Genomic DNA, 24,097 nt, shown 5'->3' on the forward strand with positions numbered 1-24,097 from the left:
CTTTTTAAATGAAACACATCAGCTTATAAACCATAAAAAGGGTGGAGGGTGCCTGGCTGGCTTATTCGATGGAGCATGAGACTCTTGATCTCAGGACCATGAGTTTGAGCCCCACGTTGGGTGTAGAGATTACTTAAAAATAAAATCTTTAAAAATAAATAAATTAAATACAAGAAGGGAAATTTGAGAAATGTTGAACAAAACTGTTCATGAGGATTTTTCAGCCAAAAAAAAAAAAGTTTCAAGTGTAGTTTATTTGAAACCTCAACACATACAATTTTTGGAGGATTAAAAACAAGTGATGGGTCTAGTGATGGTGGGGAGTCTGTGACACTGCTCATGGACCTTTCTCTTCATCCCCTCCATTAACAGCAACTAGGCAGTGTTCTGTGGAGTGCTATTGAAAAACAGCTGGTGTACTGTAGCTTTCTTCATTTTACAGAGGATGATAACGAGCCCAGGAAAGACAATTGAATGCTTAAGGGCAAACAATCTAAAAACTGTCCCATGTGAGTCCTTTTTACCTCAAAGTACTCAATCATGTCTTTGTTCAATAAATATGACAGAGGTAAAATTAGGTTAGACCTCCCCCCACAACTGTTTTCATCTAAAGACAATGTAGATGTTGAACTAGTTTAAATATTTTTCATTTCCAACATTTGAACTTTTGAGGACTAATTTCTTTATTTATAAAATAATGCACCCTGTACCCTTTTCATCTTTATCAGAACTTCTGCCTAACTACTGGTTGTTCATATCTGATCTTGCAATCACATACCCACTACTGGAAGATAAATGTAATGTGTGTAGTTGAGTGCTAGTGGGAAGAGCATTCCTGACTATTTTCAGCAAACATGATTAAGAGGGAGAATTGTTTCCTGCAAAGCAAAGGGAGAAGACCTTAAGTGAGGAAGTTGAGTGGATTTTGTAGGAATGGAGGTCATCCTTTAATATAATGAAGTCCTCTTTTTTTTCACTATAGTCTTCTCCATCAGCCTGGAAGTTTCTTTTTTCAGGGACTCTGTTTTACTGGCATGTGGTGCATAATAAGTTCTGCAAATATGTTTGCAGATCCCACTCCAAAAAAAAAAAAAAAGAATCATTAGGGAGCCATTTAAATTAATGGCAGAAAAATGGGTAAATGTGATATTTTAGGAAACTTATTTGATAATAGAAATTTTTAAAGATTGAGGAGAGAGAAGGTTAGAGATCAAGAAACTATCCAGTAGACTATTAAAATAACCCATATGGAAGGTAATTGATTTACAATCCCTCTCTCCTAAATAGGGAAGGAAGCCTAACAAACAAGTTGAACTTCTTGCACATGATTTTCTGTAGCCATTATGACCTTCCTTGTGCTTTTTCTTTCCCAAATGTCAATTGACTTGACAGCTTCCCCACATTTTATCACTTCCTTGGATGCTGTCCTATATAGTAGGTCACATCACCTAATTATCTCCATGTGTTAAATTTCTCTCTTCAATTAGCTCTGTGTGAATAAGGTCTATGATTTATTCTACTGTTTTATTCCTAATTACACTTATCACAGAGCTCTGTGCAGTGTAGATGTTCAATAAATAAAAGATGGTAGCCTTAATATGTCTCTATCAAGCAGAAAGGGATTAAATTAGATTTGACCATATCCTTTCACTTCTTAAAAATCCTGTTTTTCTATTGATTCCATTAGAAATGTTCATATTCTATTTCACCACATAGATGTATCTGCAAAGATGAAGTTGGTGTTTGAGTAAAACAAAACAAAAACATAATTACATTTGAGAAATCCCAGGATAGACAAATTAAGAAGTTGTCATTGCTGTAGGATTTCTAAGAGTCTTTAGTTGTGAATGTGGATTGTGACTCCTAAGAGGGGGGTGGATAGTCTAGGTATTTCACTAAATGTGAAATATATTTGAAAATCTGACTTTTAGACAGAATTCTTATTAAAATGATATGAATTCCTGTTCTGTACAACAAGCTGCATAGGTGGGCATTTCCATGTATGTCTGGACTCCTTAACATGCATGAAGTTTCCTAACTAGATGACCACTCATCCTATTTCTAATGCTCCCTCTCCTCCGCCTGATACTGAGTTCAAGCTGTACACTGCTTATTGTTTTCCCTAAACACATTTATATTACTTGTTTAAGTTCTATTTTTATTTAGGTATTCATTTACTTATGTGAACCTCAAGTGAAAGTAGTTGAACCATTCTTTCTCCTCACATAATGCAATAATATCCTTTGTGAAATGTATATTTGTGTGGCTGTGTTTCCAGTTAGTACAGATGTTATTCTGCCCAAAGTTAATTGTGTCTTTTGTCTTTTCACTTGACTTTGTTTTCAAAATAGATATATGTTGGCTTATGTGCATTTATTTTATGACTTCTAAATGCCCTGTAGTAGCCCTTGGTATTTATTAAATGGTCATAAATAATATGTATTCTCCTTGTGTAGATAAGTATAGTGTCTCCAGCATCTTGCTTAAAACAAAACAAAACAAAACAAATAACACTGGGCATATTGACTAACTGTGGTAGGTCAGGGCTGGATCACAAGATAGATACAGTATATGAAGCTTCTCACTTTTAATATTTTCACCAACATTTAGCTGCCTCCACCTTTTTAGACCTTATCAATTTAGAGTAATAGCTTACTATAGTAATAGCTTACTGTTTCTACATTTGTATTTTTTGTCATGCTAAGTTTGATTATTGGCTAGTGTACTTGAATATGCTTCTGCGCCTACNNNAGGAATGCCATAGTTGATTTTTTTATTGCTTTTTATTTTTGTTTTCTTGTTTTATTTTTACAGGTTGATTGCAAGTCCTTCTTATCTGTTAGTGTGAGGAATAAATTAGCCTTGTTTCAATTATTTTATATTAAAGAATGGAGCTCAGTAAATACTAAAATTGGATTTGAAAAAAATTTGATCACAAAATTCTACTCTAATTTTGATTGCAATGGAATAGTAGTTATAGATTGATTTTTAGAATAATTGACATGTTGAACATTTTAAATTCTTCTATTCTAGATTTAGCTATTCTGATAAACTCTCTGGTTAGTATTAACAGTTTACTTATTCTGATAATTTTTCTATGTTTATGGCAATACCATCTGCAAATATTGACACATTTTCTTCTTTTCCCCCATAAATCTTAAATTTTTGTTTCTATTTATGCTTTTCCTTGTGTAATGGTGATAGCCAAGACTTCCAATATTATACTGAACCAAAGCAGTGAGGATAGCCATTCTTTTCTTATCTCCATATTAAGGGAATTTACCTTATAAATTCTCTGTTAACTATTTCAATTGCTATTGAATTTGGATAGATCATGCTTCATCAACTTAAGGAAGTTCCCATCTGTGCTTATTACAAGGTTGTCCATTTTTGGGGTTTTTATAAATATTAAGCAGGTCATGAACTGTCTCAGACTTTTTTAATGCATCTACTGAAATGTTCAGTGATAGTTTTGTTTTTTGTTTTTTGGGTTTTTTTTTTTAAGATTTTATTTATTTATTTGACAGAGAGAGAGAGAGAGAGACAGCAAGAGAGGGAACACAAGCAGGGGGAGTGGGAGAGAAAGAAGCAGGCTTCCTGCCAAGCAGGGAGCCTGATGCGGGGCTCGATCCCAGGATCCTGGGATCACGCCCTGAGCCGAAGGCAGACACTTAACAACTGAGCCACCCAGGCACCCCAGTTTTGTTTTTGATAGACAAATAATACTTAATTATATTCTTAGGATGAACCATGTTAAATTAAGGGGCATTACTTATTAATATACTATTAGATTCCACTGATACTTCTATAGGTAAAATACATAAGTCTGTAATTTTCACTTCTTGGTTTATCTCTGCCAAGTTTTAAGATGCACTCTTGTCTTCTCGAGGCTCTTGCTTTTCACTTGTGATATTATATTTGCCTATTGGTCCCATCTCTCACCATAGTGAGTAACCCAAATAACCTTTTCTGTATGGCATAGTTCAGTAAATATTTTTGTACCTTTTCCTAAAGTCACAACACATTATTTTGAATCCGTATTCTCATAGCAATTTGAAAGTGCAAAAACATATACATCAAAACATGATGATATGATTTAAAAAAAAAAAAGTGTCATGGTACCACAGAAGACTGGAAATTCCCAAGGGAAGGGACTGAATCTTATCATCTTTGACCAGCCCCCATGGCATCTAGTATAGGGCATATAACACAACAAGGGCATAACAATATACTTTGTATGTTTCCCTCCATACTGATACCACTTCAATTCTATGCACCCAACATCTATTAAGTGTCAATCTCCTCAACTTCCAGACAACCAGATGACCTTTATCAGTAAGTGGTAATAAACAAAACAAGACTTGAGTGTATTTTTTTCCATATATATATATATATATATATATAGATATAGATATAGATATATATATATATCTCACCATAGCTAAACCACGAAAGACCAAACCAGTTCTTCCCTTGAGAATTAGTATTCAGCCCAGAAAGAAAGGATATAGCTCAGGAATGCTTTCTGGATAACATACTATGTTTATATACAAAGTTACATATGCCATTTCCCCAACTTTAAAATAATTTTAGGTAAATATTTTAGACTATCTCTCCTCATTTCAATTAAGAAACATCAGTAAATCCATCTTACTCCAGCCAAGAATGAACTCACTAATATGTAGCCTTTTTATTTTTCCCATTTCTAGAAAGCTAATAAAAAATAATAATAATCAGTCTGGCTGGACTTTTTCTTCCTGAAACTAATCATGTCACTTGTGACTTGTATTGCTTCAGGTATTGATACATAGAAGAATCGAAATGTAATAACATTTTCTTGAAGTCCTTTATATCTGTTATCTAGGAAATTCTAAGTTACTCTAGTTTGTTTTTCAGAGAGAGAGGGAGAGAGAGTGCACATGCACACATGTTTGCATGAGCAGGGGGGAGGGGCAGAAGGAGAGGGAGAAGCAGACTCCCCGCTGAGCAGGGAGCCTGATGCAGAACTCCATCCCAATCCGGACCTGAACCAAAGTTAGACGCTTAACCGACTGAGCCACCCAGTGGCCCCTAAGTGACTCTAGTTTCTGTAATTCCGTCTGTTGTAGATCATTAGAGGAGTCAGGATGTCTGGCCCTCTCCCAGTCACCCCAATCCCTATAAATGGCTCCACTAATTGCATAGTTGCTCAAGTCAAAAACTTGAGAAGCCACTCTTAAATCCATTTTCCTTCATCTTGTATATCCAGTGCAATTGCCAATACTGCCAGTTTTATACCCAAAGTATATCTGGATTCAATTTCTTCCATTTGTTCCACCTCAGTAGCCAAAACCAAAATAACCTCTCACTTGGTCTACTGCAGCAATCTCCTATCTAGGTTTCCTGCTTTCATCCTTGTCTCCTATAATCCATTTCCATTTGAGAACCAGAGTGATCTTTTTAAATGGATAGGCCAGGTTATGTCATCCCTTTGCTCTTAGATCCCTTCAATCACCTCCTCTCTGACATGAAGTAAATCTGAGCTTCTTGCCCTGGGTGACAAGGACTTGTGTGACATGGTCTCTGACTACCTTTCCACATCATACTTTGCCACTTCCACCATCATCCAGTAGTATCTGTGCCTCATTTTCATTTCTTGTATATGTCCATTGGTTCAGTACAGCACAACAATGAACATAAACTCTTCCAAGACTCTTGCTGTGGGTTTCTCTTATCATGGCAACTTCACATGACAAATGAAACATCACCCTGTCCACTCTATGTAAAATACTTAATTTTCCATCCATTTTGTGTTTTATCATATCATCTTCTCTTTTTTTTCCCTTATGTCTACTCATCTATATTTCTCCTGTCTCACCAGGCCTTTGAAGAAATAGACTTCCCTGTCCTGTTGACTGCCGTATTCCCAGCACCCAGATTTGTGGGAAATCCTAAGCAAGTATTTGTGAAATAAGTAAGGGTATTGGAAGTTTTGTCACATGGAGAATTCATATGATAAAAACCACTAACAGTAAAGTCCGCTGAGAGATCTCCTAGACCAGCAGCATAATTCATTGTCAAGTGCCAGGATCCTAGCTTGACATTACTTGTTGATACTCCCACTCTACTGGTATGCTGTCTCCAAGATTCACTATAACATAGTCTCTCGCAGGATACTGTGCCTTGGCAGGGGTAGATATGACTTCTTTGTCCTTTCATAAAACTATCTATTTATCTTTTCTGTAGCAGAGACAAATTTAATGTTTTATCATTTATTTGCTTCTATAATGTCTCCAATTACACTCTATGTCTTAGAAAGACAATTATTCTATCATACCACATATTTTGTAGAAAATAAATTTAGAAAGTTTTTGTTTGTTTATTTGCAATATGGTTATTTATAGCTCTTTCCTTGAGCCTATATAATCCATTCACTTTTGCAACAATTAGACTTCACAAATACAGAATTGTCAAAATTTAGAGGTTGAATTAAGAAAAAAAAATTACGTGAAGTTTTAGTTAGGAATGCATATATTAGAAAGAGAGAATGATTCCAATGACTCCTAAATTCTTGTGTTTAATTAGAATATAATTGTTAAAATCTGGCTCATATTTATGAAGACTCATAGGATGGTCCTGGATATCTTCGCATGTACAGAGGAGAGCTGAAGGAATTAAAATTTGCCTTCAGTGATCTCTCATTTTCTTTTGTTATCTGGTCTCTAGGTTCATTGAAGGCTTTGTTTTCTACAGTTTTCTCTTCAGACAGCATCCTGTGGTATTCCTTCTAACAATCCTCCTCCTATCATTTGCGGATAGAGATAACTGTTATCTACTAATGAAGGTACCTGAGAGAGACAATACTAACACTCAGCATATGTGTCAGATGATGGCAGGTAACTCAAGCTGGAAGAAAAGTGCTTCAGACATTGATTCTTTCAGAAAATGTCTATTAGCCTTGTGACCTAGATTAAGCTTACGTAAAGTGGAGGGGGTGGTACATATACACAAAAACACAACTTCACGATCCTGGTAATGAACTAGAAGACTGGAGTTCAATTTCTGTCTCTCTTAATTCTTCAATTAGTAATTTAACCCTGAAAAATTCCTTAAGACATCTCTGAGCCTCATTTTTCTCATCCACAAAACATACTATGGTTTAGGCAAACCTAGAGTGTCCCATGAGGACCATTCTGAAGGTCCAAAATCTGTAATGTAATCTTTTTATAATTCCTCCGTCTTGGTTTTGGATGTTTAAAGGTGTGATTTCTGTTCCACCGATTCTTTCATTCCCATTTTTTTTTTTTTGAAAACTCCATGAAGACTTCTTGAGTGTTCCCACTTAGAGACACTTTTTTTTTTTTGAAGCAGTATCATTCATTTTATGAAGCATTATGATAAAATGATTGTATATAATATGAATGAAAATTCAGGGTATAAACGTGTATACTCTAATTACAACTATGTAAAAATTAACAGGATATCTACCTAAAAAGTTACAATTGGGTAATTTTTTTTCTTTATTTTCGAAATATTCTGTAACATGGCTCTACCTTTTAAAATTTTTAAAAATTAATTTTTAATACCTCAAGCAAACTAGTCACAGCTTTTTTTCAGTTGGGTAAGCAGAGGTTTCTAAAGGCAATGGTAAAAAGCTCTAGGAACAGCAAGGGGGGAAATCAAAATGAAAGTCATATCCATACCACCATAGTCAATTTGGAGCTGGTAAAAAATTACATAGGTTTAATTTCCAAGTATTAGTCTATGGAGCTTCTATGTGGAAACCACGGTGTCCCCAAACATGGTCCACAATGAAAGGAAGCAGCTGTACATAGCTTGATTGCTATTTCTTACCATTACAAGCTTTACATTAAAATTACAGAGACTGTTGTTTAGTTGAAAGTTAACGGACTTTAATGTCAGACAAATCTAAGTTTAAACCTCAGCTCAAAATACTATTGACAAGACCATAGAGAAAGAATATTTCAGCAATTAGATGAGATTCATTAGCTCCACTTTATAAATAAGAATAAGTTTGGAGATGTCATCTCCTTTAATCTTGTTGTATCAAATATATAGCTTATTCCTGAGATGGTTGATGCTCAATACATGTAGGAGACACAATTCTTTTCTTGAAGAGAGTCCATCAAGTCGGGGATTTAAATCTCATGGCAGGATTGGGTCAGAAATATTAGGACGAGAGTATCTTTAATATAAAGAGTGTATCATATAAACAAAATCAAGCAAAAAAAAAAGAAAAATAGTAGATCATATACTACATAAATGTGTATTGACTAAGAAGAAAATAATAAAAATAAATCTCTACTTTAATGATAGAATTTCTGTCTTCCACAATCATCAGATGAGCCATAACCACAGTGACAACAATCGATGTACACTGTTTGGCCAACTGAGTCACTCTGCAAAGAAACTGTCTAGCAAATAAAATAGTACTGAAATTGAGTAAAATAAAAATATGTTGAAAACTATTACCTTCAAAACACATTCTACAATTATTTTCTCCACAAAAACACAATAATATAAAAACATCTCAGTCTAGCTTCACAATGTGATTCATTTCATTCTAATCCCAGATATTATGAGCTGCTATTTTGTTCTCAAATAAAAACTTGCATGTAAAACTGTTTACCTTCAATCCAATCTCTTTCCAATTCAAGGTTAGATTCAGAAAAACAAGAAGCCACCCTTCCAGGATTTTGATAGTGTGGGATTGTGGAATGAAAAATGACAAATATAAAATTAATCGCCATAACTTAATTAGGTCTATGTGTGTATATAAATAGAAATATAAACATATATTCTTTCTCCATGTTGATATTCATGTTTAAATTGTGCATTTATATAGCTTTTATAGTGATGCCCACTGTTACCTTATCTTTTTGACTGACAATGATGGGATTTCAGTCATGCTCAGCCTTTCCAACAGTGCCAGTGATGGGATTTTTAGAAATCTTATTACTGGTTGTACTGTCCTGATCTCAGATGGAACTTTCAATCAAAAAGGCAATCAGAAGGTTATACATTCGTGAGATTCCCTGCAAAGCCAGTGATGGCATAATACAACTTGTTGGAAGGGCTTACTTGCCTCCAGTCCTTATGTGGCTATAAAGAGTAATTGGCTACTTAGCTCCCAGCACCCGCTTTTCCGTCTCCAAACCACAGCACAGCCCAGAACTCTGTGGAGTCTCAGTGTGGAATCTGGCTGCTCCTAGGAGATTTCCAAGTCTCATGCAGAGACTTCTCTTACTTTAAGCATCTGATTAAGGAAACTCTCCAAAAAACACATTTGTCTCTTTCTAAGCATCCTGATTTCACTGGTGATGCCAGTGGATATAAGTTTTCTTTTATTTTATATACACACAAACACCCACACATTTTTCCAAAGCATTTCCACTGTCAAGTTTATATTTCAGAAATCACAATTCTATGCAGCAAGGTTAATACTTGTGTATAATTTCTAGAATATTTTAATCATCCTATTATAAACTATTCTTAATCTTATAATAACCATATTCATAAAAGATTTTTGTAAGGAATATCCTCTTAATACTCTATGGTATACATACATGGATCTTTAAGAGACGTTTTTGTAATTTGATTTGCTCGAATAGTGGACAGGGTTGAGGTTGAATTGATTGCATGTGGTGTCCAGTCACCCATGGATGCATCAGTTCCCCAGACAGGAACTTTGAGATGTGAGGTAGGCAGAGGGAGGTAATTTTGTCTCACTTGGTTCCCACTCAACAGCTGTCTTCCATTAGGCAGAGAAACATCATGCAGGCATAAGTTTCAAGAATGGAAAATGACTAGTGGTTAGAACCCAAGAAAAACTTACAGTCACATTAAAATGCCTGTGGACTGAATAAACATTTTATTTGAAAAATAGCCACACATGTATATGTAGGACATATGTCAGTGTTGCTGCAAGAGAAAACAATGCCGAGATAAAAATAGTCACTGATAAAGTTAAGAAAATGTCTTCTTTAAAGAGCTGAGCATCAGATACTTAAATCCTGAAAAAGGCTGGGAATCCCATTACCTTCTCTAGGTTGAGGAAGTCCTAACAACTCTATTGCTAAAATAAAAGTGCTTAAGTCAAGGTGTGTGTGCGTGTGTGCGTGTGTGCGTGTGTGTGTGTGTTCCTCAGAAGTTTATGTAAATGCAGGGTACTCTTAAAAGTATCCTTGAACATGGTGTTTACTTGGCTCCATATTACAAAACCTTAAAGGGACTTTTAAAGCACAAAATGCTAGCGTGGGGGCGAAGTAAATTGCCAAGAGATGAACACTTTCATTCTCCCTTCCTGGGCAAGTAAATTTGAGGTAAAATTTAGGCAACTGGTATGCGAGGCATCCTCTCCTGCCCACAAAAACCACCATATAAAGATTATCCTTTTGAGTGCCAAGATTGGAAGATATAGATTTTATATTCCTGAAAAAGAGTAATTTTTCTGCTAGACATATCTGTATGTCTCTAATCTATGGCGCTTCATTGAGAAGTACATTAGAGATGAGTCTGATAAGCAAGAACTAAGGAAAAAGGTAATGATTTCATCTTGGTTTAGTTGGAATATTACTGCTAGTTACTATCACAACTACCATTAATCATCTATATTCACTAAATATTTGTTTTAGACACTGTGCCAAGCCTAAGTCACTTTGGACCATCACTTTGACCTCAAGAAAACGTGTCCAGTAGCCAGAGTGATAAGCATAAAACATGAACTATTTTCAGGCAGTGGGAACTCAATAACTCAACTAAGTCCCTGGATAGTTGTAGTTTCTAATATTTGAACATTTTGTTTCTGCCACAGAGGAGGCGGTCTTTAGGAGTTGGCATCTTTGGTATTCAAGCTAAAGTCATGCTCCTCCCAGGCAACCTCAAGCCAAGGACTGAGCTGGCAAGGGAACTAGACCCCAACTACTTTTTTCCCAATGAGAGATCCCTTGTCAGGTAGTCTTTGACTCAGAACCCATTTGGCGGAAGTTGGTCATGTTTGGTTTGCATTTTAGGTCTCTGTTGCTAAATCCTGCTCACTGATCACTTTACTTCTATAAGTTTAGACTTGTATTCCTGTCTGAAGTCTTGCCCTGCTCATTCCTGCTTCTTTTTTCTTTTACTCTTAACTCTGTTAAGTTTCTGCTGCCAGGAGGACCCAACCGACACAGCTGGACTAGCCTTTCCATACACCACGTTCCTTTAATGTCCCTGCTGGCAACTTGCTGTGTGATCATTGCCAGGTCATTTCCCTTCTCTGCTTCTTTATAATAAAGACTCTTACAAATCAAAGTGACCCTTGGGATAATTTAGTTGAACATTCTAGAATGCGAATTAGAGTTGATGTCTCTCTTAACAGATCTTCCTCTGATTGGGAAAAAAAAAAGTGATGACAACAAAGGTATTTATAAAAATATATTTCACAAAGTAGGAAACAATACAGGAGTTTCTCTGAATACAATACATGAAGTAAATAAACAATATTGCATTAAAGCAAAGTAGAAAATTAAAATGATCTGCATGTAGTACTTGATTTTTATCATACATTTTCTACTTCTAAATGGCAGGACTGTGTTACAAATTGAATATGCTCACATCTTCTAGTGCTGTTCTTTTTTTGGAGTCTAAGACGTTCTGTGCATCACCATGAAGATCAGGGAGAGAAGTGCTAAAAACAAAAGCAGTAAAATTATGTACAAACCAGTTCCTGCTCTAAAACAGGGGGGGAACTTGAAGCATGTTTATTGGGCAGGACATTATGTAGGTATCTAAAAGTCTAGAGTTTAAATATTCACATGAATCAATATACTTTCAGATGTTTGTGCTTGTAGTAAAAACACCAAATACTAGGATTATGAACAAAATAGAAAACAGTCCAAAAGTTTCTCTGGGAAAATGTTGCTCCTGCCATCACCAGCCACAATGACACTTTCTACTCTAAAGAGACTAGTAGCTCCCCCTTTGATAATATTGCCTGCCATACTCATCTCATCAAAATGTACATGTATTAAACATTCATTGTATATATATATATATTTATATAAAACAATCTAAAGGATTATTAATGGATATAATTTAGGGGTTTTTTTCCATATAGTCCCTTAATCTATAGATTACCGACCTTAATAAATAAAAACATTAATGGACATCAATAAAATATTTATTTTGAGGATTAAACAAATAAATTCACGCGCTAGCAATAAAACCATCTGTCTCTTATGTAGTCCACTGTGTGATACAGTTTATCTTTGTGTCCTTGTGGAAGAAGATGAAGTGGAGGGAACGAGTAATCCTGCTTCCAGAAAACAAGCCTGTTTGAATGGGATTTCTCTCCTCCCACCACTGAGTTGGCAATCCCCACCCTGGAATGGATTACGAACATGTGAATATTTTAAGGCTCGACACAATATTTAAGGATGCTGTTTAGTCTCTGATGAGTGGGGCCAACAGTTATGTACATGTGTGGTCACCGTACCGTATAATCTAGGAGGCCTCCCCAAACTCCAAAAAGTCATCATGTACAGCGGACCAAGTATTGCTTTATCATTTGTGGCGGGATCCTTATTGGTGAAGGGGAAAAAACCATTTGCATTTATAAAAATCCTTGCAGAAGACACATATCAGCAGCACATTTCTTGCAGGTCCATTTTTCTAAGAAAGCACCTTTTAATTTTGATTTTTTCCTCTTTTTAAACCATCTCTCTAAGGATTAGCCAGGATCCCAATCTTTGTCTGTGGTGGTTAGGTAAATATCAAATATCCAAAGACTTCTAGACACTCCACATACTTTAATTCACACTCCACAAGATTTATAACCTCCTAACATATACTTTTTATTTTTATTAATTTTTGGTTCAACATTGAAATGTAGTTGAGTTTATAGATGATTGGTGCTAAACTTGCCTCTAAAACAAATAGCCACATTGGTTGTATCTAAGGGGTGTGACCCTAGAATATTACAGAATGCTCAGTTCCACTGATTAATTTATAATCCACTGTCAAGTTTCTTTGTCACTTTCACCAACAGAGTAGAGTTCTCCCAGTCTCTTAAAGCGGGGACCCCAGTCACTGAGGTAGTCAAAATTCTGGTCTGAGTCTGAGGTGGTGGACTCCAAGGAGCTGAGAGAGCCAGCCACAGACCCTCGGCCTTCATAGCCATAAATCTGAATGGAGTCATATGGCGGGGCAGTGGGGTCATTATCTGCCTCGTGTAGCCGCACATTTATAAATTCATCGACATCAACACCATTTGGAACAGGAGCAAGCCCTTGCCTTGGCATAAACTGCAAATCTGGTTTAATATCCTTACGGGGTAAAAATCCATTAATTCCATCTGGGTTTTGTAAAGTCGCAATATCAAAAGCCTCTGTGTCTTCCTCCCCTCCTCCTTCATCATCATAGCGGATGATGTTTTCTCGTACATCTTCATCATCTTTAATAATTAATGGCTCATTTTTATGTCGCCGCAGAGTTACAAACAGCACCACGATGACTGTAGGGAAAATGTGAAATAACAATTAGCTTAACTCGCAAAGAATTTCACAAGTACCGCATCGTGCATGTTAAGAGAGAGTGGCATTGCCTTAATAACGTTCACGTGGGAATTAAGTTAAACACCTTTCTGAAGGATGGGGATTGAATTCTGAATGAGTATTATTCCAGGTTGCTTCTGCGTACTAAATGGTGATGAAGCTGGGTTAAAAGAGTAAGTTTGCATCTATCCGTGGTGAAAGCTGCATGTAATACTGTTATAAGCTCTAGAATAAATGGCACAAAATAGAAAACAGCACAGATAAAATAACTAACTTGCTGTGGCTCTTGGACAAGCCATTTAATATCCTTTGATTCCATGCCCTTCTTCTATAAAGAAAAGGAGCAGAATTAATCCTGTCTAGTGTATTTTGCATCTTACAGCTCTTCAAGACTCTCTCCAATCAACTAATGTTCATTCACAGACGAAGTGATATATCAGCATGAACGCAAAGTGGCACGGACAATTCTTGTCTTGTAGAAAAGCTGGGGCTCCTCCGTCTGGGAAGGTAAGCCTATGAGTGGGCAAAGGGAAACGGATACATACCTAACAAGCCAGGCTAGCCAAATCAAACTTCATGGGGCTCATGGGGTACAATATGGCTAGAAATAAGGTTAATCCAGACACTGGGTGAAGAGGACAGCTGCAACTGGAAAGACAGTAACTGACATAGCCTTTGCTGAAGGACAGGATAACGTACGACTTTCCTCTTGTGTATCTTCCTACTCTCTGATGTCATTTTTATAATTGGATATTTTTAATAGAAAAGTCACAAAACGTGCCTTAATTTGCAATCTTCATTTTAATTTGACATTGATATCAAGAAAATATCTGAGGAACACAGTGTAATTAAAAAAAATTTTTGTTTGTTTTCTTTCTATCTCATCAAACTTCGTTTTTGGGTGGACTCAGCAACCCACTCTATATATTATTTAGGAAAAAGAGTATTTTGGATACATGCGAGCATCCCATTGCAGTAAATTGGTGTACATCAGATCTGTAGGCCTTTTTATAGAATAGATGCTGTTGTAACCACATAAAGGTCCATCCCCACTTCCACCACCATTATACTCCCATCTTTTCACTGGTGATGGGATTGAAAAAGGCACTGAATTGTCCTCTCCAACTGGACGTTGGCTGCCATAGCACTTTTCTTCCTTCACCCCTCTTTAGTGATCTCAAAGCCTGCAGAAGTGCAAGAAAGTTATTTTTCCCTATAAGAATGCTGACACCTCACTGAGGTTCAGGTTTGCTGTCCTAATTTACAGTCATTTATGAACCAGAAAAATGATGACCATTAAGCTATGAAGGAAATACATACCTAGCAGCAAAATGATACATGCTAATATGGCAATTAAGGCCCCCATACTGAGTCCAATCGGAAGGACATAAGCTTCAACATTACAAGACTGGACAACTCCGTCACTGCTGCAGCCACAGACCCGGATGGTCAGGGTGCTGGTGCTACTCAGAGGAGGATTCCCACTATCACTGATTACGATTGGTAAAAGATAGACTTCTTGCTTCTGGCGGTTGAATCCATTATGCTTTGCCAAAATGCTGAGGGAATTATCTGGAAAAAGTAAAAATTAAAATAGTTTGCATCGTTTCAAAATGGCTGCCCAAACAACACTTGTTTTTCTAGTAAATCCTCTGCAAAACTCAAGACTGTCCCAACTCCACTGGACCGCTCAGGTTCTTTCCCCCTCCCCTCTCCCCACTTCCCCATTTGGCATGGACCAAAGCATCCACACCCTAACAGGGTTTAATAAATGGGGCTCCGTGATGAACTAATGACATTTTACCATCACTTTGTAAATGCAAAAGATTTCTTTTATAAAAATAATTTTCAAGTGTCCTTTCAGAAGACACAAATCAACCCATATCTCCATAAATAAGATTAATTTTCTCTCATTTATCCTGACAATGCAAAATTGGCTGGATAGAATTTCACCACATTTGAAAAGCATGTTGACGAAGCTCTGTATTAAAAGATAGACTATATGACAATATGGCATGCAAAACAGTGCGCTTTGTTGATTCCCACAGGTGCCTATAAAGAGTCATTCATGCCCTTGAGCATTTAAACTAAGACAGAACAAAAGTCCCATTTGTTGCCAATTGGAGGAGATATGCCACATACATTAAAATTCTGTATAGAAGACCTATAGTGGTTACACAAATAAGAATAAAATGAGAAGTTACAGAAGCAGATGTTATATTTTGCATGTATTGAGTGATGAATTTGGAAAGATACATTGGCTATCTAGAGCAGTACTTTAAGACATTTAAGCAATACTGAAGGGCGCAAGGTAAAACTTGTCAGTGAGGAGTAATTGGACCCATGCTAGCCCTATGGTTCTCAGAGTTTTACCCCCAAAATAAATTTTTGTGGTCATTCATGCCTAGGTCATGAACTATACTCATATTTTATATATTAGTTATTAATATTTTCTCATTTTGATTAATGAAAGACCTACATCTATTCAAAATGGGAACACATTATCTTACCGATATTTTAGACAAAAGCAAATAAACATAGTATTGGTTAATGTGTATAATGTTATTTGGCCAAAAGGATTATTTCAGTTAGAATTTTGTTTCACATATTGGCAAGTTTATAGACCCTAGAACACCTGGCTGCCTCATTGTTGCGTATTAAGCAGGGATTCCAAGCTATTGTTGTCCAATTCCTGGTCATCGATGTCCTGGTCCAGCACACTGAGATACATGAACAGATATTCCACTCAAATGACTTTAAATAAGTATGTTAAATATTCTGTACCATGTAGTGCTATATCAGAATTTTTTTAAAAAATGATAGCCATTTCCCAAAATAGATGTATAAATTACATATACTTTTGTTTGAGATGTAAGTGGATCTATAATATGCCTTGCTAGTAAGCAAAGAGGAAAACACTCAGATGTGTTAACATTTTTTCTAAATTTCTTCTGGTTTTGCCTCATTATTTAGTAATCTGAAGAGTGAAAAGAGGTCTCGAATAGAGTTACGCAGTGTTGTACCAAATGATCCAGTTATCTTTATTTCCATGACCTAGAAGGAAATACCATTAAGCTAAAAACAGGAGAACATTATCTCACAACAGATAGAGAATATGTAGCCATGTTTTATTTTCAGAAAGTGTGTGACAAGTTTGAGTACAGTTAATTAGTGCAAGGAACATTTGTGGATGATTTCATATACTATAGTTCAAAACAGAAGATGGGAATTGTTCCTCAAGATGCAATTAATAAAATTACAATGAGGCTTTGTCTTTTTGTGGTTGACATTATTTATATGGGAAACTATTTTTGCATATTCTCTCTTTAAAACAATCTATAATGATAATTTAGAAACTGCAGCAGGAGTATTGCTCATTGCCAAAGAAAGCTATTCTCTTTAGTACTTAGAAAAGCATTGGTGGGTCCACCGCTCAACTCATATTTTTTACTATACCTGGCATATGCATATGTTGTTACCCTCCCATGTACAGAAAATTATTGACTGAGTAGAGGAAGTCTGTGAGACATTTTTGCCAGATTTTACCTGCTACATTCAAGCAAGTCAATTCACTATCTGCCTACTCATTCCCCCGATTTTTTTTCTATTTTTTTCTTTTTTAAAGATTTTATTTATTTAACAGAGATAGAGACAGCCAGCGAGAGAGGGAACACAAGCAGGGGGAGTGGGAGAGGAAGAAGCAGGCTCATAGCAGAGGAGCCTGATGTGGGGCTCAATCCCAGAACGCCAGGATCACACCCTGAGCCAAAGGCAGACGCTTAACCGCTGTGCCACCCAGGCGCCCCTTTTTTTCTATTTTTTATTAGTGTTTATATTTATTATTGACTTACTTGAGTTATTTTATTATGCCAAATAAAATTGTCATTACCATATACATTTAAAAAACAAATACCAGCAGTTTTACACACTTCAAATTCTTGTATTTGAAATACATTTTTTTCTACATGTTACGCGTCTTCTATACAGTAGTAGTTGGTTTCTTTAAAACTTGTGTTGCCTTTTAATTTCATAAGTTTTAATTTAATATAGTCAATTTTTTCTCTTTTAGATTAGTATTTCTAAATTTATTTTTAAAATTGTGAACTACATAAAATATTTTTAAATGTTATTTTTCACATTTAGGTGATTGTAAGGAATTGGGTTTTTTTCTGTACTGGTAATTTTCCTACGGTTAATTATTGTGGGACTTACCCCTTACCCACTGCTCTTCAACACTCAGTGTCTCACAAGTCAAATTTTTGTGCATCCTCATCTTCTAGGGGCTCTCTATTATGTTCCAAGGCTCTGTTTTTATAATCCTCCACCAATACCACACTCACATTTTATGTATGGAAACTTTATAATAAATCTTGACATTTATGAGGTTATTTTCCCCATCATGCCCTTCTTTAAGAGTATCTTGGCTATTCTTGTTCATTTGCTAATTTCTGAGAAATAGAGAATCAGATTATCAAGTTCTTTGGAAATCCCTCTAAGAACTTGCGTAGAAATTATATTAAAATGTAAGTCAATTTTGAAAGAATTGGCATCTTTATAATCTTTAGTATTCCATTTCAAGATCATAGTTTCCTTATTTCCTTTAGTATATGTCAATATTTTTTTTATTTTAGCTACAAGAGAATTTCACATCTTTTGTTAGATTTATCACTGGTACTGTATATATTTTGTTGCTTTGATAATATTACCTTTTTAAAAATGCACTTTCAAATCATTGTTGCTAGTGTATAGAGTGCAATTGTTTTATGCATTAATTTTAATTTTAACAATCTTCTAAACCTTCCTTTTTACTTTTAAAAATATATCTCATTACAGAGTTCCACTTCAACAAGACAATGTAAGGAGCTCCACAGAACTGTTCCCTAGTGAAAATGGTGAAAATTATACAAGGAAAACCATTTAACATCTCTAGAAATGGTCCTGGAGGCAAGCAGCAAATGAAGAACCATTTATCCGAGAGAATTTACCAAAGGTTAGTAAGAATAGTGAGATCATGGTGTGTGAAGCAGAACCCACTCTCCATCCCTTCTCCCAGTTCTGTGAGATGGAAATCCTACTCTAAACTGGTTCAGCCAAGAACACAGGGCTCCCCCTCCCCTCAGCTAGCAGATAAAGGACTGTCTTATTGGGAAATAGGAGGTGACACCAGTTTCATCCTACTCCTAGACATCTTCTGTTGAAACTAAATTTTGGGTGAGTGTGGCCAAGAGAGGGCGCTTTCCTTCCTCACAGCCTGTTCTTGTGTGACAGAGAATCTCCCTGTGCAGAGCTCTGCTGGGATTATAGGGCCTCAGTTGCCCTTCCCCTGACCTGTAAGGCAGTGGTTACATGCTGGGAGGGGCAAGTCAAAAAGACTTGAGGCTACCGTCCCCTAGCGCTCATCATCTAAAGCAGATGCTTCACCCAGAGAAACACATCATAGTTTCCAACTCAGCTCAGTGTCAGTGGCTTACAATTTTGCAAGCAGAGGACCAGAGCTAGAGATTGGGGGAGGAACATGCCTGGGCAGAACATATCTGGAACACTGACCTAGAGAAAACTCTAATCCAATCAAGTTTGGGCTCCTTCTAGTCTGTAGAGCAAGCTTGCCCCAAAACTGAAAACAGAAATCATCTGGCAATTAGTGGAGCTTAACAGAACCCTGCCAAAACCAGTGTCATTCTAGGGTGACTGTGGGCATACCTAAGGCTGGGATCTCCTGAGGTGAAATATCAGTGGCTTAATACTGCAGAGAGGAAATCGACTTAATGAAAATACTCCAGCCAGTCATTAAACAAATAAACAAGTAAATTGCAATGACAGGCTCTGGGTGGGGAGCCAATAATCATATTTATTATAATAAATTATCTAAAATGTCCAGTTTCCAACAAAAGATTACAAGACACACAAACAGGAAGCCCATACAACAGGGGAAAAAAAAAAAAAAGCAAAAGAAACTATTCATGAAAGCAACCAGCTATCAGATTATACAGACTTCTAAGGGACCATTATAAATGTGTTCAGTAAACTAAAATAAACCATGATTAAAGAAAAAATGGAAAAGTATGGTGATACTGCCACATCAAATAGAGAATATCAATGGGTAGATAGAAATTATTTTTAAAAAGAGCACAATGGAAATTCTGGAGTTAAGCACAATAACTGAAATAAAATATTAATTAGAGTGGCTAAACAGTAGATCTGAGCTGGCAAAAGAAAGCATCTGTGGACTTGAAGATAGATGGATAGAAAATATGCAGGCTGAAGAATGGAGAGAAAAAAAGAATGAAGAAAAATGAACAGAGACTCGGAAAAATGTGGGACACTATTAAGTGTACCAACACATGTGGAAGAAAAATATCAGGAGAGAAAGAAAGGAAAAGAAAAACATAAAGCTGACAACTTCAAAAGATTTTTAAAACATTAGCTTACACATTCAGAAATCTCAAAAAACTCCAAGAAGGTAAACACAAAGAGATTCATAAACAATGTTTCATAGTATAAATAATGAAAGCCAAAGACAGGGAGAACAACTTTAAAGGGAGAAGAAACTGACTCATCACTTGCAAGGGACCCCCCCCCCGAAAGAAAGATTAATAACTGAAGTTTTCTAGAAATAATGGAGGCCAGAGGGACATGGGATAAACATATTCAAAATGCTTAAAGCAAACACTTTCAAGCAAGGATCATATATTCAACAAAGCTTTCTTTCCAAAACAAACAAAAAGAATATGAAATAGGGACTTTGAAAATAAACAAAAGCTGAGGGAATTTGTCATCAGCAGACATGCCTTGTAAGAAACACTAAACGAACTTTTTTTGGACTGAAAGCTAATAACCCCAGATGGTAATTCAAATCCACATTAAAAACAAAGAGCATCATGAAAAGTAATTATGTCATTATGAAAGATGGAATACATAGTTTTTCTCCTTTTTTTCTTAAGTGTTTTAAAAAGCAATTGTATAAAAAACAGTAAGTGTGTAATATTTTCTTGAACATATGATATCTAGAAATTCAAAGGTAACAGCTGGATATTCCAGTATCCCACTTTCAACAATGAGTAAAACAACTAGGCAGAAATAAACAAGGAAATAGAGGACTTGAGAGACAGTGTAAACCAACTGTATCTAAGAGCTATCTATAGAACCCTGCACTTACCACAGCAGAATAATATCCTTCTTAAGTACACATGGAACATCCTGCAGTGTAGATAATATGGGAGACCATAAAATAAACTTCAGTAAATTTAAAAGGATAATAATGCGAAATATGTTTTCTGACCATAATGGAGTTAAATTAAATGCATGTAATAGAAAGAAATGTAGGAAACTCACAAATATGTGGAAATTAAACAGTGCTTTCTTTAATAACTATTGGGTCAAAGAAGAGGTCAAAAGGAAAGTTAGAAAGTATTGTGAGACAATGCAAATGAAAATACAGCAAATCAAAATGTGAGGGATACAGCTAAAGCAATGTTTAGAGGGAAAATTATAGTCTTAAATGCCTATATTATTTTTTTCTTATTGTACTATACTAACTAGACCCTCTAACAATTCTGAGCATAAGAAATTAGGATGACACCTGTACCTTGTTCTTGATACTAAAAAAGAAAACAGCTTTTGACTTTTAACATTAAGATGATTGATGGTATTTATTGGAAGGTACTTTTTGTTATCTGTTCACTTGCACTTTTTTCCCTTAATTTTTCTTCTTTTCTTTTCTTTTTTTCTTTCCAATGAGGCAAAGGGAAAAGGCAGTCACATAAAGGACAATTGTTCAACACCTCTAAACCTGGATTCAACTGCATTATAGTATTATTTAAAAACCTTTTCAGTCCTTCATATTTTCATGCATTTCCAATTTCTGTCATCTTGCCTCTGCATTGCAACCTATTCTATCTTATGGCTTCTGCCCCTGATTTTTACACTTACTGCGTTTACTTTTCCTTTTGAGGAAACGGAAGAGCATATCTTGATAATGACTTACTGGAGAAAACACATTTTCTAAAACTGGAAAGTTGATGAGGAAAAAAGAGTGCTCACTGAAAGCCCATAGACATGTATGTCATGATTTTTAAATTTAAATCTCTTGAAATTGAGTATATAAAAACAGGGTTTGAGAAAGGGAAGAAGGGTGTTTTATCAAGATCTGTTTAAGGGTAGAACAAAATCATTTGGCATTCTGGAGAGAGGATCAATATCCAGGTGGAGAGTAATGTCCAGTTGCTGCCCATCTCATGCATTTATGCTGCACTGAGATGATAGCGACACTTCTTAAACTTATCACCTGGTTGTCTGATATTCTTAGTAGATGAAATAGTCATATATCCATATTCCCTAAATTTCCTCCAGTTAGGGATTTTCCCATTTTCTCATCCTCTTGGAATGTTCTGCTTAGGAGCTTTACACCAAGGGGTATGAAGGACTCCGTTCCCAGAATCTTGCTTCATACTTCAAACCTATTTGTTTCTGCTTGTGACTGACTGTTGAAGGAAAGATCTTGGTGGGAAGTTAAAGTGGACCAACAGCACCAAGCATACTCCAAATGACAGTATACCCAAAATAGTGATATCATTGGGTTCCTTACTCCTTGGCTGAGTAATACAAGGTCTACACTAAATAAACAGTAAAGCAGGGACCAGATAAATGGTAGGTATATAGGCTTGCTTTATTTCAGACAGTATATTACATTATGCCATTATGTATGAAATTCCCTTCAGATTCTAATAACAGATTCATCATAAATAAATATATTCACTTATATGCTTAGTTGTTGCCATTTTTTTCCTCCAGATTTACCTGTTAGAGCTTTACTGGAAGTCGTTACAGGCTGTATCAAAAACAGCCATCTTAAAGTCTTAGAATTTTTATGCAGTGTTTTTACCTTGTAGAGAAAATAGATAATATTCAGTAAAATGTGTATTTATTATCTCACTAGAGTCTAACCCCCTTGAGGGAGACTAGCCTTAGTCAAGGCTCTATTTCCAGCCTTCAGCACAGGACTTGACACAGAGCGAAGGTCGTCTTAACAACACTGGTCAGCTTGTTTTGTCCACTTTTGTTTAGAATGTTTCAGTTTTAAGGACGTGATCAACTCAGTATACATCAGCAGCTTGCTAAGTCCATGTAGAATTTGTTACAGATTCTTTTTCTTCCCATGTGACTTGCATGGTTTGGCCCTTCCTCATTCTCCTGATTCATGTCCTACCGTTCCACTCTGTTCCAGCCATCCTGGCCTTTTAGTCAAGGATCTTCACCCCTCAGCACTTTTGTAATTGCTCTTTCTTCTGATAGTCTCTCTACCCTCCCTTAGCCCTAATTTGAATTAATAGTTAGGCATTCTTTATGGCTGTGCTTAAATGCCTTTTTTCTTTTTGTGGATAATTTCCTTTACTAACTGTCCCCAACTTTCCCAGATAGATTTGTTATGCAATCTTATTAAAAAAAATAAAACTTTATATTTTCATCAAAGCACTTATTACAAAGAATAATATAGTAATAGGGATGTGATAGACCCTGGGGATGCAGAAACAAACTGAGGAACTTCTAAGTAACAAATAACCAAATAAGATACATAATGAGTACTCAGCAAAGATTTGTTAAGGGAATGAAAGACTAGGTAATCATTAGCCGCATTTGGTAGGTCTCCTATTTATTTCCTTTCATGTTATTTTGTCATAGGGAATTATGGAATTATATATGATTCAGAATAAGTCCATGAGAAGGTTCGATTTTAGGCTGTTGGAAAGGATATATATAGCCTGACTCTATGTGGAAATCTAAGAGAAATACTCATAGTTTCTAAGTCTTGATCTGGGCATATCTCTTATCCTGTAACATGAGCAATAAACTAAGAATGCTTAGATTCAAATAGAGAAGACCAAGGGGAAGAATATCCGAAGTACCGTCTCAGATATCCAAAATACATGAACTACCGTCGTGGTAAAGAGGTACGCACCAGAATTCCCTTTTACCAAGCTGAAATTGGATGACAGTCTTAAATTCGGAGGGAGGTGCGTAGTCTGAATTAGTATCTCCTATAGTTAGTTTAGGAGGAATGTCTTTGATTGTTAATATTCAGTCTTTGAATCATTTGGAGTCGGCAATCAATAGATCTTCCTTCATGGAATATTGATAGCCTTATAAGAAAAGTTTCCTTTTGTAAATAAACCAGTAAGTACTGTTATAGACTGATGCTTGTGCTCCTGTCCCCACCTGCAATTGATATGCTAAATCCCTAACTGCCAGTGTGGCTGTGTCTAGAGATAGATCCTGTAAGGGAGTAATTAAGGTTAAATGAGGTCCTGGGTGGGGCCTTGAATTAGTGCCCTTATTAGAAGAGACACTCTAGAGCTTCTCTTTCTCCACCTGTGGGTACACAAAGAAGAGGTCACGTGAGCACACAGCAACCTAGTGGCCCCCCACAAGCAGCCAGGAGAAGAGGCTTCACAATGAAATATACCTTGCCTGTACCTCGATCTTAGACTTCCCAACCTCCAGAACTATGAGAAATAAATGTCTATTGTTTAAGCCACCAGTTTGCAGTATTTGTTACAGCAGCCTGAGCAGAC

The 24,097-nt window shown here is 36.1% G+C and overlaps 1 protein-coding gene across 1 annotated transcript in view; it reads right to left on the reverse strand.

The window, feature by feature from the left end:
* Positions 1-12,901: 12,901 nt before the first annotated feature.
* The window catches only part of CDH8 (cadherin 8), a 237,872-nt gene continuing 226,676 nt past the window's right edge, over positions 12,902-24,097 (reverse strand). Inside the window, exons 10-11 of the mRNA XM_040633089.1 lie at positions 14,850-15,101; positions 12,902-13,489 (exon numbers count right to left, since the gene is read on the reverse strand). Of these exons, the coding sequence (XP_040489023.1) occupies positions 12,996-13,489; positions 14,850-15,101 (746 nt within the window). The 3' untranslated portion in view covers positions 12,902-12,995. The remainder of the gene's footprint in view (positions 13,490-14,849; positions 15,102-24,097) is intronic.

Source organism: Ursus maritimus, unplaced genomic scaffold (assembly GCF_017311325.1).
Source record: "Ursus maritimus isolate PB19 unplaced genomic scaffold, ASM1731132v1 scaffold_19, whole genome shotgun sequence".
Classification (NCBI taxonomy): Eukaryota; Metazoa; Chordata; class Mammalia; order Carnivora; family Ursidae; genus Ursus; species Ursus maritimus.